The sequence below is a fragment of the Athene cunicularia genome (assembly GCF_003259725.1).
Source record: "Athene cunicularia isolate RWA chromosome 3 unlocalized genomic scaffold, athCun1 chr3_part1, whole genome shotgun sequence".
NCBI lineage: Eukaryota > Metazoa > Chordata > Aves > Strigiformes > Strigidae > Athene > Athene cunicularia.
Window position 1 is genome coordinate 56,552,910 of NW_020799097.1, and position 16,723 is coordinate 56,569,632.

The 16,723-nt window shown below is 39.1% G+C and overlaps 1 protein-coding gene across 3 annotated transcripts; it reads left to right on the plus strand.

Annotated features, from left to right (window-relative positions):
- The first annotated feature begins 40 nt into the window (after positions 1-40).
- Positions 41-12,764, plus strand: SMPDL3A (sphingomyelin phosphodiesterase acid like 3A). 3 transcript variants are annotated; one of them, XM_026844429.1, is made up of 8 exons: positions 41-221; positions 1,403-1,616; positions 3,070-3,214; positions 6,185-6,281; positions 7,532-7,710; positions 8,880-9,060; positions 11,003-11,127; positions 12,306-12,764. In XM_026844429.1, exons 2-8 carry the CDS (start codon positions 1,573-1,575, stop codon positions 12,615-12,617), a joined length of 1,083 nt encoding a protein of 360 aa, XP_026700230.1. In that variant the 5' UTR covers positions 41-221; positions 1,403-1,572; the 3' UTR covers positions 12,618-12,764. The 3 variants fall into 3 exon arrangements, with proteins under 3 accessions (XP_026700230.1, XP_026700228.1, XP_026700231.1); XM_026844427.1 differs by lacking the exon at positions 41-221 and adding an exon at positions 243-419; XM_026844430.1 differs by lacking the exon at positions 41-221 and adding an exon at positions 2,344-2,462 and having other exon boundaries at positions 1,523-1,616.
- Positions 12,765-16,723: the final 3,959 nt, after the last annotated feature.

Here is a 16,723-nt window from a genome sequence, read left to right on the forward strand (position 1 = left end):
AGGGGCAGCCCGTGACGGGACGGCCCGACTGAGGGAGGCTGGGCCGGGGGGCGCCTCCCGCCCCTCCGGGCTGCTGCGCGGGGCACCCCCGGGGTATGTGCTCGCCTCCTGTCCCTCCCCTCCTCGGTGTTGCCCGCAGGTAGACTGCTGGGTGGTGCTCCCTGTCCCAGCTGGCTTCAACCTCCCGGGGCTTTTCGATGAGTAAACACAGCGCTGTTCCGGTGTGCGGGGCCAAAGGGGTTTATATTTAGTCAGCCGGGGTGGCCGGCGCTGAGGACGGTGCGGGTGAAGCGAGCCCTGCCCTGCCTTTGGCGCGGTGTCGAGGCACCCGCTGCAAACATGACATGTGGTTTCTGTGCTGTCGGCAAGCACACTCATGCGCTGCCCGGCGCGGTCCGCCGGCCGGTAGCGTAGGGCAGGTGAGTGCCCCGAAGTGGCCTCCACAGGATTTTCGTTCCCTGTGACTCGTAGGTGCCTCGGACCAAGCTCGCAGCAGTGTCCGGGCGTTTCCCTCTCTCCTGGTGGTAGGAGTTACAGTTCTACGGACTCCACGGAGTCCATGTAGTGTGGTGTCTGCTCTTCCACAGAACGGGCATGTGACCTTGGGAACAATCAATTTATATCTGCCCTGCTTTCACAACCACTACCCCAGATACACCGCTGCCTGTCCCAAGTGCTTGGAAGCCGACACAAATAAATTACTTTTGTTTTACTTAAAACTTGAAGGCTGGTAGTTTAATACAAACTTAATTCATCGTGTTCACCATATTGCTATACTTGTCCTTTACCCATGCAGTGCTAAGTAGCAGTGGCTGAGAATGTGTCAGCCTGAAAAGAAATGAGTAGGTAAGGCTGACACACCTCTCTTCAGTGAGAAGCCCAGTCTCTTTTGCTGCTGTGACTGTTGGGGAGAAGAACTTTAAAATTTTTGCATGCATGCTGTTTCTCACTTTTCTTTCTAGACTTTGATCTTTTCCAGACCTTCCCTGGCTGGAAGGTACTATAAAAATAATTAAAATGCAAGTCCCTCTCCTTTCAGGTGGAGTGGAGAAGTCCTTCTATCTCCTCATTTACTTCCCAGTTTCCAGATTGTTATTAATAAAAAGGAGCTGACTTTCTTGTCCCTACCAACCTCCATTTTTTCCTGCAGACTGGCTTAAACCTATGCTTCTGCTTCTGTTTTCAGTTTTTCTAAGCTGACTACATGAAGGACTCTTGTCAGGAATGCAGAACTCACCCACACTTATCACACAAGCTAATCAACAGTTTGTTAAATTTATTCTTTTCAAAACTTGAAAGAGGAATAGCAGTAGACAAACCGGAGTAAACTTGGCATTACCTGTGTGTATCCAGTTCAAATGCAAATAATGCATTTTCTTTAATCTTTGTTTTCTGGAAACAGGGCAGTTCTGGCATGTATCTGACCTACATTTAGATCCAACTTACCACATTACCGCTGATCGCACCAAAGTTTGTTCTTCTTCCAAAGGAGCCAATGCCTCCAACCCAGGCCCTTTTGGAGACTTTTTGTGTGATTCTCCATATCAACTTATTTTGTCAGCATTTGCATTCATGAAGGATTCAAAACAGCAGGTTTCATTCATGATTTGGACTGGGTAAGTGTTCAGGTCACTCTGCAGTTAAAGCTTTTAACGCTGGATAGCCATATAGTGCAGTAATTCACAAATTTAGATTTGCACCAACAGATCTGAGTTTAGTGTCTCACAAATGCTACTTTTAAATAGTCCCTTTGGTTGTCCGAATGGCTAATAAGTGGAAGACTGAGTGAGAGTATAAGGCCTCAGGAACAGATTTTGATTACTGTAATAATTTCTGGATATTGTTAGACTGTTCATTGGGACATTGACCACATGACTGTATTAGCGTAAGTTAATAGAAATGGTGCAGGGAGGGTGGGAAGTGGAGAAAGCAGAAGGTCATAGGAATAACTGGAACAACTGTGGGACATACTGGATTTTGTAGGTCTTAAGGACATTAAAGTGCATCCCTTTTTACAAAATATCCTTTATTTTATTTGGTTCTTTAAGAGGTAACTAGAATCATGCAACACCAAGGCTTACTTTTTTTTTTTTTTTTTTAAAAAAAAAAAATTCTGGATCGGGAGCTAGCAGGGTGCAGGATAACAGTGTTGTAGATGGTGTCTCTTTCTTCATGAGTATTACTCATAGCTGCATGTGCTTCTAAAGAAAATGTGTTTTCACAGTCCTTCATTGCAGTGTTTTGGATGTGTGCAGTCCACTGCTGAGTAAAATATTTACCTTTTCTGTGCTGATCTTCCTTATTAGAAAATGGGCATAATACTACTCTCTCTCTCTCACACAGGTGTTACCTGTGAGGCTTTGTGTGCCTTAGCATTGGGACTGGAGAAAGAAGTGTGAAAGGGAGGCATATGAGTAGCTCGATAATACCATGCTCTGTTACTTTTTAGGTATTCATAAAAGGTAGCATCAATTTACCCTTCTGCCATTGCAAAATTCTCCATTCTACCATCACATATTTTTTTAATGGTTTATATCAATAGATAACTTATCGACAAGATTAGTGGGTTTGAGTGTTTGTGAGAACTAGTTATCGATGGGATCTTTTTTGCTGGAAAGATTATGGATGTTACGTCACTTAATTTTGCTGGGGGAAAGGTGTTAAAAAATATGAATATGTAAAGACAAGTGATTAATTTATTTCACTTATTGTACTTCATTTTCCACAGGACATTGTTAAAAGGGGAAAAATAAACTTATGAGGTTGTGCAGATGACAGAAGATACATAACCCAAACTGCATAGTAGCTCAAAATGATTGAGTTGAATTGATTTAATTTCTAAGAAGTCTTAGTTATGATAAATGTGAATCATACAAAACACATTACTTTTTTGATTTATTTTTTTTTTAAAAAAAGCCTTTGTGGAGAGCCTTTCGGGCAGTTCTATGATTTTAATTAAAGAGTCTATAGTAGTATTGCATGCTAGAATGTAGATTTGTTTGCAGAATTTTTTGCCTTTCCCTATATTGCTTAATAAACCTTTGTTAATAAAGCATTTTCCTTTTTCAGAGATAGCCCTCCTCATGTTCCTGTAAAAGAACTCTCCACAAAGTTGGTCATTAGCATCATTGGCAATATGAGCTCTACAATTCGTAATTTCTTTCCAGATCTTCAGGTTTTCCCAGCCTTGGGCAATCATGACTACTGGCCACAGGTAAAACAAGTTAGAAATTTCTTTATCTATCATATTGACTGTGTTCCTAACCCCTCAGAAAGCAGGTGTGAAAAATAAGAGTTAAATTTCTGTGACTGTTATTCCAGAAAGAGCATTCTACAATTTTCCAACTAGCATGTAAAGTTACAAATAGTTCCAATCAAGAACAGAAAGTACATCTCTCTCTGTGTGTTAAGTTAGCCAAACAGACACTGATGCCAGTAAAATCTGTCTGAGGTCATGCAGATTTACTGCTAATCGTTCCTCATGGCTTAGAACCACCAGGTCTCATCGTAGTTAATACACGCTTATTTTTTTCTTGCTGTGTAAGTCATGCATGTGTGTGCAATGACTTAATCTAACAGAAATGGCACTCTTAATGGATCTTTGAGCCTGTGGTAGGATTCAAGGCCTACTGAAAGGCCTGTTGGAAATCTGTCTGCTGACACTGGATTTTTTTTATCAAGAGTAACAGCAGAATTTTTGTAATGTTCCCATAGTTTTGCAATTAATATTAAAAATATATCTTTTTTCTTTCCTTATTGGACACTTAGAAATATTTGCATTGATGATTTACTGGATTGCAGCTGAGGACAGTTCTTTTTTTGCTTTCAGTGTTCTGTGAATATTGTTCTTGGCATAGCTCAAAAGTAAACAGTTGCTTCATGTGTCCTTTAAAGCTTGTTGTGGGTTGATCTGGCAGCACACAGGACTGAGAAGCAAATTCTGTCATTGGATCTGAGGGGATCGGAAGGGATGTGGAGCAGGTCAGCTAAAATATTTTGTTTGAAATGCCAAATGGGAATTCGGTAACACCCCCTAAGACTTTTAGTCCAGCTTGCTGTCTTACTCATTAGGCCTATCAGGATATATCTTGGTGTACTAGGTGATTGTATCGTTGTCTGTGTCATTACTGCAGTTAGTGATTCCCAAATGAGGGAGTAACAGAGGTGCTCAGACAGGGGAAAGGGAAATGTGAGAGACAAAATAAGATCTAAAGGTACTTTGGAAATGTGAGTGCACAAACAAAGCTGGAACTTCAGTGTTTTCACTCTGGTAGTATAGCTTCAGCTTGTCATGCGCACTGACAGGGGGCCAGGTTGGTTCACCAGAAACCACGAGTAGAGTGTTTTGAAAAATAACACCTTAACTGAAACCTCACTCAGTGTTTTGTTTTCATTTTGTTTTGTTTTTGTTTTGTTTTTTAAGTCTTGACAGAGAATAGTTGTCATTCAGCAGTCTCCTTTGATATAGAAGAAAAAACTGTATACAGTAACCTTGTAGACAAAGAATGCAGTGACTTTTCCAACAAATAAGAGTTTTGTTTGAGAAAAGATGGTCAGGATGGGCAGATGGGTAGCAAATATTATTTTGAAGTAGGCTGCTGATTGGAGTAACCATTGTAGTTCTCTCTGCACAAAACCAAAGGAGTGTTTCTGTGATGCTTTGAAATGGCAGGCTTCACCAGTACGCAGAACTGCCATACTTTTTTGTTACTGTTTGAAAAAGACCATTGGGATCAGAATTTCCCCACTGTGGGGTCATTTCAGGTTGCTGGATTATTATTTTTTTTTTCTGTTGATGACATTTCTGTTTTTCATAGGGACATTCTTGGCAAATGTCCCGTAGACTGGGAAGCGATGTGGAGCAAGCCACACACAGTAGGCTGTTTCAGAGCAAGTGTGAAAGCTGCGCACTCACTGTGCACTGAAGAATTTTATTTCTCTCTATTGTGTTCTGACCTGTCTATCTTAACAGTTTAATGGTCTTGGGTGATTTTTCTTGCAGAACCTATTAAAAGTACTACTCAGGTTAATCAAGCATTGGGGTACCTTTCAGATTGTATATTGTGACCTTGGTCTTTCTGCATAGTCTTACTTGTTTCAGATCCTTGCTCCTGCTTAAAACTAATTCCTGAACTGCTGTCTAATCCACAAGTTCACACAGCACTGACTTGCCTACGTCCAAGCCACCTTCAGTCCATAATATGGCCTCTTATCTGGGATCAGGTTTTGCTGTGTCTGTTAGTGACTGTTAGCTCTGGTTGAACTGGTGTGGCTCACAGCTTTCTTAATAACTGGTATCTGTGCACTGCAAGCAACAGATGTCTGAACAAACTTCTGATTGCACTACTCCTAGACAGAGACTTAGTGCCTAAGCCTTTAATAACATAGCTCTAGTTTCAAAGATCTTAGAAAGGTCAAATTTTCTGTTTAAGACAACATGCACTCTAATACCATTCCTATTTCTCGACCTCTGTTTTTTTCTTCTAGCACCAAGAATCCAAGCAGATATTTCAGGAAAGGCAAGGACAGGCTGGGATCTTCCTGTCAGGGTTAGATGAGAGCGTGGCTTTTCTCAGGCTGTGGCACTTGGGCATTGCTTGGCTCAGACTGAAGAGTGCTACAGTCCTAATTAGAACTGGTGGGAGAAAACACGGACAAAACTTTCCATTTATGTTTTAAGTGCTTTGTTACTAGAACTACAGGATATCATGGAAATATTTGTGAATTTCACCAGAATGTTTCTGAGGGCCATAGTGGAGTTTTGGGGAGCTGCTATGAACCCCAAGTTGCTTGAAAAATTCACCTGCTATGAAAGAAGCTCATCTTCTGGCTTTTCCTCCAGGAGTGTTTATTTTTAGCCTTTGAATCTTCAGTTTATATATTTTGCAGAATGTATGGCTTTCCACTCTGCTGTGCGCCTTCCTAAGGCTTGAAATATTTCTGGCATTAGTTTATTAATGCATTAACAGGGCCATGCAGTCAGTTCTGACTAAGTTCAGGCCCTTGTTCCTGATCAGCAATACCAGATGTTCAGAAGTCTTTTTTCTTATGTTCCTCCTGATGATGACTGGATACACTTAACGTGTTATGCAAGAGGGCAGGTGGGATAATTTAGTGATTTTTTTTTTTTTTTTTTTTTGTGTGTCTGAACACTAAGATTTAGGCAGGTTCTGCTCTCTCACAGGATCAGCTTCCTGTAACTACCAGTGAAGTTTACAATGCTGTAGCAGATTTCTGGAAACCTTGGCTAACTGATGAAGCAATCAATACCTTCAGAAAAGGTAAAATATGACAATAACGCATTGTAAAGATAGGGCTTAGAGAGCTAATGTTTCTGTAGAATTGTCCTGTTTGTTTAGCTAAGTCTTGTAGGATGAATCAGCACAATGTATTATCTGAAATGCTTTTCCTGGAAGAAGTTACTTGTCCTTTTGAATAGCAGTGCTTATATTCAGGGTACATTTATTCTCTTCTGATGCAATAATTATTGCTTTTTGTAACATATACAGTATTATTTGCTTTGTACCAAATCATGTGAAATACCTTATTGCCTTCAAGATCTCATAATCTTGATAAATATTATATAAAGGCATCTGATGCATGAGAAGATTTAAATTTGGTTTTAAAAAAATTGATGAAATGTTGTTTCTGTTTTGATTCTATATGTATTTTAGAACATGTTGAATAGGCACATATTTGTTCAGGTTATGATATCACAGTCTTGATGATTATATTGTTAATTGCATTGTATTTGTGTCAAATTTACTAAACTGGGAGAATATTGATATCTTGATTATGATTTTTCTTTTTAGCAAAGGACTGAAAAGTTCAACCCAATTTCCAATCCACTCAAATGTTAGGGATTTGGAAGTTTAATTTGTGTTATTGTGTCCTGAATGAGAAGGAATTCTGGGTAAGAGTGGAAGTAGAAACTCTTAACAGGAAAAATCAAGCTCAAAGGGGCAGACCTTACATTAAGGTATATTGTTATAGCTCTGTTCCCATGGCTCCACTGAAGTCCGTGAACTATGAAGATGCATCCATTGAAGAAGCTCTGTATGCTATCAAGCTTTTAGGAGCTTGAAAAATGGCTTCTTTTCATCATAGTCCAATCTGAAGTTACGAAGCTACCAAATTCAGTCAGTTCTTCTTGGAGGAACCAATATGTTTGCAGTATTTCAAGAAATGTGGACTTTTTAACAATTACCGAATCTCTCGGTGTGGAAGAAATGTTACAGGGCGCTTCTTGCATGTCAGTTGGATAATTGCATCTGAAAACTGTCAAACACAAAGGCAATTACAGGCAAGAATTCATTAAAAATTCAGTGTCAACTTCTCCTACTAAAATGTTGCTAAAAACAGATTGTTGAGATGATCAGTTGTGATGAGGTGATGCATGGCTTGAATAAACATACCATACTCTTTTATTAGAAAGAGTAAGGCTGGGTATTTTGTCAGTGCTGTACTTTCATTCTGAAGTTGTGCTTTGAAACTTTTCATTTTTCAAATTATGTTGATCTTATTTTCACAGGTGGCTTCTATACGCAGCTGTTTGAATCCAGTGATAGCTCTCAACCACTCAGGATAATCAGTCTGAACACAAATTTATATTACAGCCCCAACAGTGTAACTGTGAATATCACTGACCCAGCCAACCAGCTTGCCTGGCTGGAGGCAGTACTAGAAACCTCTTCACAGAAGAAGGAAAAGGTAGGTGCTGTGAACAGAGCCCATCAGCCTTATTTTTTTAAACTTCAAAAAGAAAAAAAGAGAAGTAAGAAGTAGAGACATTGAAAATATAAACACGAGTCTAGAAGAGTATTAATGCTGCCAAAGATACCACAAGATCAAAATTTAATTTTTAAAAGAATTCTTCCTTGAATATGCACATTATACAGCAACACTTAACAAAATAGTTGAGTGCAGCTTCTCAAATTATACAGTAAAATACCTTTTCTTTCCTACTGTGTAGAATACTGTAGGAGTCAGGATGAGAATACTTAATACTTTTGTTTCTGACTCTTTATTCATAGCTGTTAATTTTGAAATGTGCACCCTTGACCTGAGACAAAAGCTAGCATATTTAATTTATATTTTTATGTAATTGCAAGTATCAAAAATATAAATTATAAAGGAGTTTGTCAACCACGAAACTTAGCCAAGCTTCAGCAATTGCTGTGATTTGAGTGTTATAATAAAATGTCTTATAATACTTAGGTTTTGAATTGAGGTTATAAATTGTTTGCTCGTGTTGGATTGATTGATGTGGGGATTGGATCATCATTTGACCAGAAAAACTGTTTAATTTGAAACATGTTTACATTTTGCTATGGTATTGTAATATTAAAAATACAGTATTACAGTCAGGAGAAAGGAGAGAATTTCCCTTCCTCATAAAACCTCACAGCCTATTGGTTGGTATGTGAGTTGGAACCAAGTCTTGACCTCTGACAAGAGGGGTTTTAACTAGTTCTTCCATGTTTCTGGTGACTGACCATTCAGGCTCTGTAATATTCTAACAGTAGTTTTTCTTACTATCCCCTTGAGATGCCAAATTATAAGTCTTGCCCTAGTAACTTTTTAATTTGAAATAATTGATCAGATTTTCTTTGGCCTAAAAATCACATACAGATTTATTGGAACTTTTTTCCCAAGAATATACTGAATTCACTGAAAAAAAATTTGGGTTTTTTATTATGAATGTAAACTTTTTTGCCGTTTGTATTTTGTATAACAAAACTGTTGTGATTTACAGCCTTCAGAGTGCCATTTCTAAGACAGCATTATTATGAAATTGTGGTAACCATTTCTAAGTTATAGCTGAAAGTGTAAGTTTCAAATGAAGGTGCTAATTGTGCTTTCTGTATCTAATTTCTTAGGTATATATAATAGGACATGTACCAATAGGATACTTGCCATATGCAAGGAATACTACAGCTATCAGGGAGTTTTACAATGAAAGACTGGTAAAGATTTTTCGCAAATACAGTAGTGTTATTGCGGGGCAGTTTTTTGGACATACACATAGAGATAGCATCATGGTCCTCCTGGATGAAGAAGGTAATGATGCTTGTTGAATCATTAATCTTTTTTTATTCTTGATTAAAAGCAAATTAATATTTTCTTGCATGTTCTTACTAGTCAGCATCTGTTATAAATAATTGAAAAAGGAAAGAAATACTGCTCTTTATCTACAAGTGTTCAAGCCTCATACACCCAGTTTTTTTCCAAAGAGAACCTTGCAAGGCAGACTTTTTTTTTTTTTTTTTTAAAGTCAGAAGAGACTCCCCAAGCATCCTATTTTTTTAATGAATGCTTATGCCTAGACAAGAATTTCTAGTCTTTCCTCTCTGCTCTCTTAGTGACATGGGCAAATTATACTAGCCAGTTGCTATTGTGTAGTCTGTCAAAGGGAATGTTCTCAGGCCAACTAGACATGCTCTGTGTTCTTGTGTTTCCTGCATCATTACTGTGCCTCTCTGCTGAGTTCCCTGCTGCTTTGAAGTTAATTAAGATAAGAGTAATCAGGAGGCAGGGGAAAGAAAGTCTCTGCCTGTTGCATCTCTTAGATCAGCTAATTTCCCTTCAGGAAAAGCACCCAGGTTTAAAAAATGCTGTTTATTGCTTTGAAATCCCTTAGTTTTAAGCATGGGCACGGCTGTATGGAGCACTCTGACATCTCTAACAGAAGATCTCTAACAAGTAACTGGTTCAATATTTGTGTCTGTACCATAGAACAGTGAGAGATTGGTTTATGTAAAATACCCAAATATTTATTGACTCTTTATGTGTGTTTTATATGCACTCATAAAAGCAATGTCCAAAATGCTGACTGGGGTAACAGTATTCTAAATCATTTACCTTTTTACACGGCACTATCATGGAATTAATCTCCAGTAAAAAGGAATCTGGCCCCAGTGAAGGTTCTGGCTTTTTATATTTTTTAAAAATGGTGTTCAAGGCAGTCTTATACCGACATATATTTGTACCATGTCCCATTTTTGCATGAAATAATCATCTCTACTGCAAATTTCACTGAGGACAGGCTGTTCTTGGTGCCTTGTCATTAGAGCTTGCGTGTGCAAGTAACTGCATCTAAATTATTTTAATAATTTTGCATGTTTTGACAAAATTTAAAGAGTGAAATTACCTGTGGCTAAATACAGTTTGAATTTATCTGTACAGTTTTAGGGTGTCTTCTATTCGTGCTATTTTACTCTTTACGAAATTCCACAGAATTCAAGATAAATAATATTGTAACCAGCATCAGTGTCCTGAGATACAGAGCTCAGTTGTATCTTCTCCAGAAGAACCTACTGATTTCCATGCTTTCAAAGCTTCTGCTCATATATGGAAACTGACCTTGTGATTTCACTACTGTGATGTTGTCAGAGAAAGGAATAGTTAGGGCTTCTTTTTTGTTCCACAGAGAACCTCTCAATATACTTACCTGCATATTCTGTCTAATTAAAACCTGTGTACATCCTCATGTTTCAGTTGCTGTAAAGATCGGCATTCACATAATAGGTGCTGGGCTAGTTTAGATAAGTGAAGTCAAGGTCAGGTGATGATAACCAGCTGTTTCTAATAACATCAGTGATACATAAACCAAAAAATGCTTAAAGCAACATGTAAAATATAGCATAGAAACAGCAGCTGAAGGTTTTGCATATTTCTTCAGTAGAAATATGCAAAATATGGAGAGCTTACATATAGACAAGACCATTTTGCACAGGTAGTTGAGTTGGTGGGAAGCCTCTAGTGTAGACAAACTTAACTGGTACACAGTGGAATGTATACTGTGGTATTTTACATAGATTTGGATCTATCCAGTGGAAGTATAGAAGGAGTTCACAGTGATACAGCTAATCCAAGGAAAAAATGCTAATGTATTTAAGCTAGTCACTCTGGTTCTTGCTGTGTTGGTTCTCTACAAAAACATTTGTTTGAGAGACAAATGATTGAAAGGAAACTCTTTTCTTCACCTTCCCTCTTCCTGCAGAAAAGCCAGTAAATTCCTTGTTTGTGGCACCTGCTGTAACTCCAGTGAAGAATGTATGGCAAATGGAGTCCAATAACCCTGGTGTCAGATTGTATCAATATGATCATCTTGATTATAGTTTGCTGGTAAGTGAAGATTTTAAAGCATCATTTCAGACTTTAAATATAGTGTCGTTAAAAATGACAGTGAGATGTCAGCCTTTGTGGTATTATATCTGTTGGTGGGACTGGTGTTTACTGTTATTTTTCTTCCTGGGCAAAGGAAAGGAAATCTGAAAGAGGACTTGGTGAGTCTTTCTGTGCCTGCAGGACTAACCCAATACTTCCTGTTCTCTATGGAATATACTTATGACGTAGAATCAGACAGTCAGAAATTTTCTGGGCAGCATCCTAAAAGTAGGGAACTCTGCAAAGGTGAAAAAGGTTAAACTCTGGGCTTGTTTACATACCAGTGTTATTTGCTGGTGGTAGCCTGAGCTTTGGGATGCAGTCCAGGAAATGCTTCTAAAGGGTGTAGAAGAGCAGATGAAGAAAAGGACTTTTAACAAGGTGATGTCTTTCATAATCATGCACCTTCCTATATAGAATTTATACTGTAGAAATATATAATTTATACTATAGGAAATTGTAGATAAATTTAGAAGGAAAAAGATACAATACTTCTATTCTGTAGTCTCATGTGATTTTGGAGGTAAAGTGAATCCTGTATAATTATTTTGGCTCTGAATGACTTGGATACTCTCTAATTCAGGGTAAAACCTTGACCTCGCTGAGTTCAGTGATGTGTCATCTTGCAGCCTGACTGGGTCTGGGGGTTTCCCTCAGGAGACTTGTGCTAATACAGGCTGCTCCTTTGTTGTGCAGATTTCACTCCTGCACCTCCATCTGTTCCTTTCCCTTAAATTCTCCCTGGGCCTTTTTTTTCTGTCCATTCTGCCCCTCAAGCAGTGTTCGCAGAAAAGAAACTTTGGGATCTCTCCCTTTTGCCTCATTCCTAAAGCAGACATGAGCATAGTGGAGTTTGGTTTACAGTTTGGACAGGAAAGACCTCTAACACTGCCACTGCTGCCTTTTGTGGCTTTTTTTTCTTCTCCTCCCCATCCCCCCACCATTACCACACTGCAAGGACCAACTTTGGGTGTAAGCCCAGCTCTTGGGGTGGGACGTGACCTTCTACTGAGTTGTGAATAATAAGGAGTGACAGCTTCCTAATCAATATATCACTCCAGAGACTTAATGAAGCAGGGAAGAAAGCAATACAGCCATGCCTATTTTTTCTTTTTTTTTTTTTTTTTTAACCGTAGGATCTTTGGCAGTTTTATCTGGACCTCAGAGATGCCAACAAGAAAAATGAATCAAATTGGAAATTAGAATACATCCTGACTAAAGCTTACGGCATTGAAGACTTGAAGCCAGAAAGCCTGTATGAAATGGCCAAGCAGTTGTCTGTGCCACACAGCACACTGTTTGAGAAGTATTACAGTAACTTCATTGTGAGTTATGACAAAACCATTGTCTGTGAAGAGGGGTGCAAGACCTGCCAAATATGTGCAATCCGATATTTGGATTACTCCTCATACACAGATTGTATCAATCAGGAAGCAATGTGGAGATAAAGTCTCTGTGCAATTTATGCTGGTATTGATTTTAGCCTGTGATTTAAAGAACCTGCTCATCCTTTCGCTCAAGCACTGACATGCAGACAAGGGAGCCTGCGGGACATCTATGAATTTCAGGGGAACAATAAATCTTCCTAGATCTTTCTTCTTGTAAACATGTTTTCCTTTCACATCTAAATAAAAGTTTATGGCTGCTTAAAGTTAAAGTCTGGCTATGTAATAGTGGCCAGATATTTTGCTGTTGTTTCAGGTGTTCTGTACCCTATGTAACAGGCTGTACCAGTAAGTGGGAATAGAAGTTGCTCACTCGGTTCTTTGAAAATCAAGTCTCATTTCTCAGGGTGTGTAAACGTAGGCAATGCCATTTCAGGCATGGGATTTGTATGGGGGAAGGTTTCAACCATCTGCTGTCACAATTTGCAAACTGAAATCTGCAAAACCTGCATTTGCTGAGAGTGGAGTGCAGTTATGTTGTTGATGAAGTGCCAGTATTAGGTATCTCCCTGTGCCAAGTTTCCTTTTCCTTCTTAACCCCTTAAACCTACCTCTGTTTAGAGGCATATTCTAAAGCCAGCATGAAAGTGACTTAATGGATCACAAACCTCCATCCTGTAAATACTTAATGCGTTTTTTCGGAATGTGTTTGCTGAGCACAAAGAGCTTTTTTTTTTAATTATAGAACTATGTACATTGGTACTGCTGTCAAGTAGTCTTCTGGTACGAGATTGTGCAGCAGACCATAAATCAGGTTTAAATCGATGAACATCACTAATAAGACATAGCGTATACATTTTCTGTGTAGCACAGGGAAACATGCATGTGTCATGGTGTCACTTAGGTTTTGTTTTTCATAGAGCAGTCTAGTACTTAATGTGAAGCATATCACACGTATGAATTTACAATTGCACGGACCACTTCTTCCTCTTCTGATTAAATGTGTGCACAAGATAATATTAAGGTGGCCATTTATCTAGTGTGTATGGTCAAGAAGGACCTTTACCCATTTTTCTGTCACATCAAGAGCTATAATTTTTGAACCTTCAATCAATATAATACCATACGGACCCTACTCTAGGTAATATTATTCCAGAGTAACTAGAGCTGTAGAAGTGGTTATGAGACACATCCAATTGCTGTTTATTTTCATGAGATTAAAAGCTTTGCTGTAGCTGTTGAGGAACTTTCTGGGTTTGTTTCTACTCAAGCTTGAAATGTTTAGCAGACTATTTCTAGACAAATGTCCTAAGTCTAGTATTAACAACCATAGATGCAGATACCTCAGATTTGTCACGCATCAATCATTCACAGAGGAAATGTTGGTTTGTTAAATTTGCATTCAGAAACAAACCCTCCAGTGGCATTAATGTTTAGGAATGCCATTAATAATGCACAGTAGGCAGCCCTGTATTTTAGATTCTGTGCTTGGAGAGAGTATGGTGGGCGTGTTAACTCTTTAGAGCTATCTGCTCTGGCAGATCTTGAATGTGTCTGCATATGTAAATACCCTGAATTGACGTGGGTTCTGTACAGACTGTGACTGTGAGGAAGTACCAGAAAGTTTCAGTGCTGAAAGCTGATGATTCCCTCTGTGTTGGATGTGTTTCTTGGTGACGTTTCTCATGTTCATTAAAAAATGCCTATGTTGCCAGTATCTGCTCTCCACGGGCAAGCAGATAAAGTTGTGGGCGGATAGCATAAGGGCAATTGCAGTTGATAGGATAGCTGAGCTTCCTCCAATTTGCCAGATGGGTTTTATTCAATTCAATCTTGTGCTTTGAACAAGTGTCTCTGTTCTCATAGTCGTTTGTTTCTGTGAGTTCTGTGATTTCTGCTTAAACTTAATACCTACAAGACATCCTGGAAACACTAAAAATTACCAAGTTGTATTTTTCCATTAAGGACTTCTTTCCTGCTGAACTTTAGCAACGGCAGCAGCACTGACTCACAGCAGACAGTGTGGTGAACTTTAGGGACAGCTGAACCACATGGCACCTAAGTAGCTACAGAACTCTAGAAAGAGTGGTACTCTGCTGATGGGTTGTTGGGCACCTTGCTGCTTAGATTTCTTTATTGTATGTGTGTCAGTAGATGCTACTTAGTGAGCATGAATAAATTAATGCCTACAAATATCTGATTAGCAAGCTATGATCCTGATATACTTTTTTTTAAAATCTGGAATTGAAGCTAAGAGTTGGATGGCATCAGCCAAGGAGGTTGGTTTTGCTTCAGCCAGAGGGATACATCCACCAGGATGTATCCTCCCAAGATACACCCTGTTATGCAGGCTAGCAGTCTCTACTTCTCCCCTATGTATGCTCATGCAAGTGCCAGCGTAACTGGCCAGGAAAGATCCAGGAGTATATTTGACTGCATTATTTTGTAACTCGGACATAAAGGAAGGAGAGCTTCTAGAAATGTTACACTGTAAAAAAAAAAAAAAAAGAGATAAATCACATGAACAGCTTAGATGGCACCTGAGTGTAAGGGGAAATAGAGGGCTACCATGATATGTTTGTTTCAGGTTCATACTTTATTCCTTCATGGATCTAGGAGTGTTCTAAAGGCCAGTTACCCTTTCCTGACAGGAGCTTTTTAAAGTAATCATAGAAAACATCAGAGAGACATGACTCGGTAAGAGTTACTGACTCCTGTAGATCAGATTCCCGTTTCACTTTTCATATGGTATTTTGTGGTCCCATCTTGAATGAAGGATTAGGGGGAATATTAGTAAGGCCACATTTGACAGAAAGACAAATTACACCACCTAGTGGAGTAAAAACTATTTCATTTATCTGCAATTAAACTTGAGGCATATAAACAAGGAGGGTAATTTCTCAAATATTCTAGGATTTAACTTATAGTTTTTGAAGGAAGTGCTGCTACTTCTTTGTAGCAGTACTGCCACGTAGCACACTTTCTCTGGGTATTGAATGGTTGCTGGCTCCTAGAGGCCAATGCCACTTGATGGGTCCTGAGCCTGCTGTATGTGCAGGTCTCAGCCCGCATCCAGGGAAGAACTAGGTAAGGGATGCTCAAGAGTCCAGATCAGCTAGCCAGCAGAAAAGGCATGCGATGTAAACTAAAGATCTATTACTAACCAGGCTGGTGTATCCTTCCAATTAGCTTCTGTGCTTTTAATTTTCTCCTGGAGTTAACTGAGGTTATGTCTACATTAACAGGTACTGCAGCCTAATAGGAGTGCCTTCTTTAACAGGAGAGATGGTGTTGAGAAGCTGATGCGACTGCTGCGCATTTCATTAGCAGTTGGAGGACATTAGTCATACCCTTGAAGTGCAGCTGCCAGCTGCAGTTGCATCTGAAAGAGTGCTCTCCAAGAGCACTCTGCAAGTTGAATAAAAGCACAGTAAGTGGGGATGATCAGTAAACTCTGTTCAAAGACGTGTTCCTGATCCAGACTAAAGTGAAGGTGCACCCAGAGGCCAACATTAATTGCTTTAGGTTGGGGCACTCAGTAGTGTCTGGATGTGATCTCATCATTTCTATTGTTTTTCACTTGCCAGCCTGAAGAAATTGAAATGACTGGAGGAGATGGGCAGTGAGTGAACATATTGTTAGTAAAATTGAAGTGATGAACTTAAGTTGTCTAAAGACAGAAATAAGTAACTAAATACATGTAGTCCTTTGTGGTCCATTTCCTGTGTGGACAAATGATGAGCACACATCTTCAAGGAAAAGTATCTAGTTTAACATTGTCATGTTTCCCTCTGTGGAAAAAGCAATCTCAAGAAGGTGAGTTGTCACATCGGTCTAAGAATAAAATCTCTTGAAAATTTCTGTCATGCCCAGTCAAGAGCAACTATGACAATCAATGAAGAAAGGGACTGTAACTGTCTAAACAAGATTAGTTGGTTTCCTTCCTTACTTTCCGAAAGCTAAAGACTAGCTTTTATCTGCTTACCACTACAGCTTTTAACAAGAAAATACTGCTTTAGATAATTCACTTGTCATCTGTCAGCCCCAGCTTTCTTGTTCTGCTGTAGGAACATCCTACCTAGGAATTCTTCCAGTTTTGTTATTTGCTGCTCTGGAAAGAAGCCTAGTATAAAATGAATGTTGTTTTTGTACTGTGTGTGAAATATCAC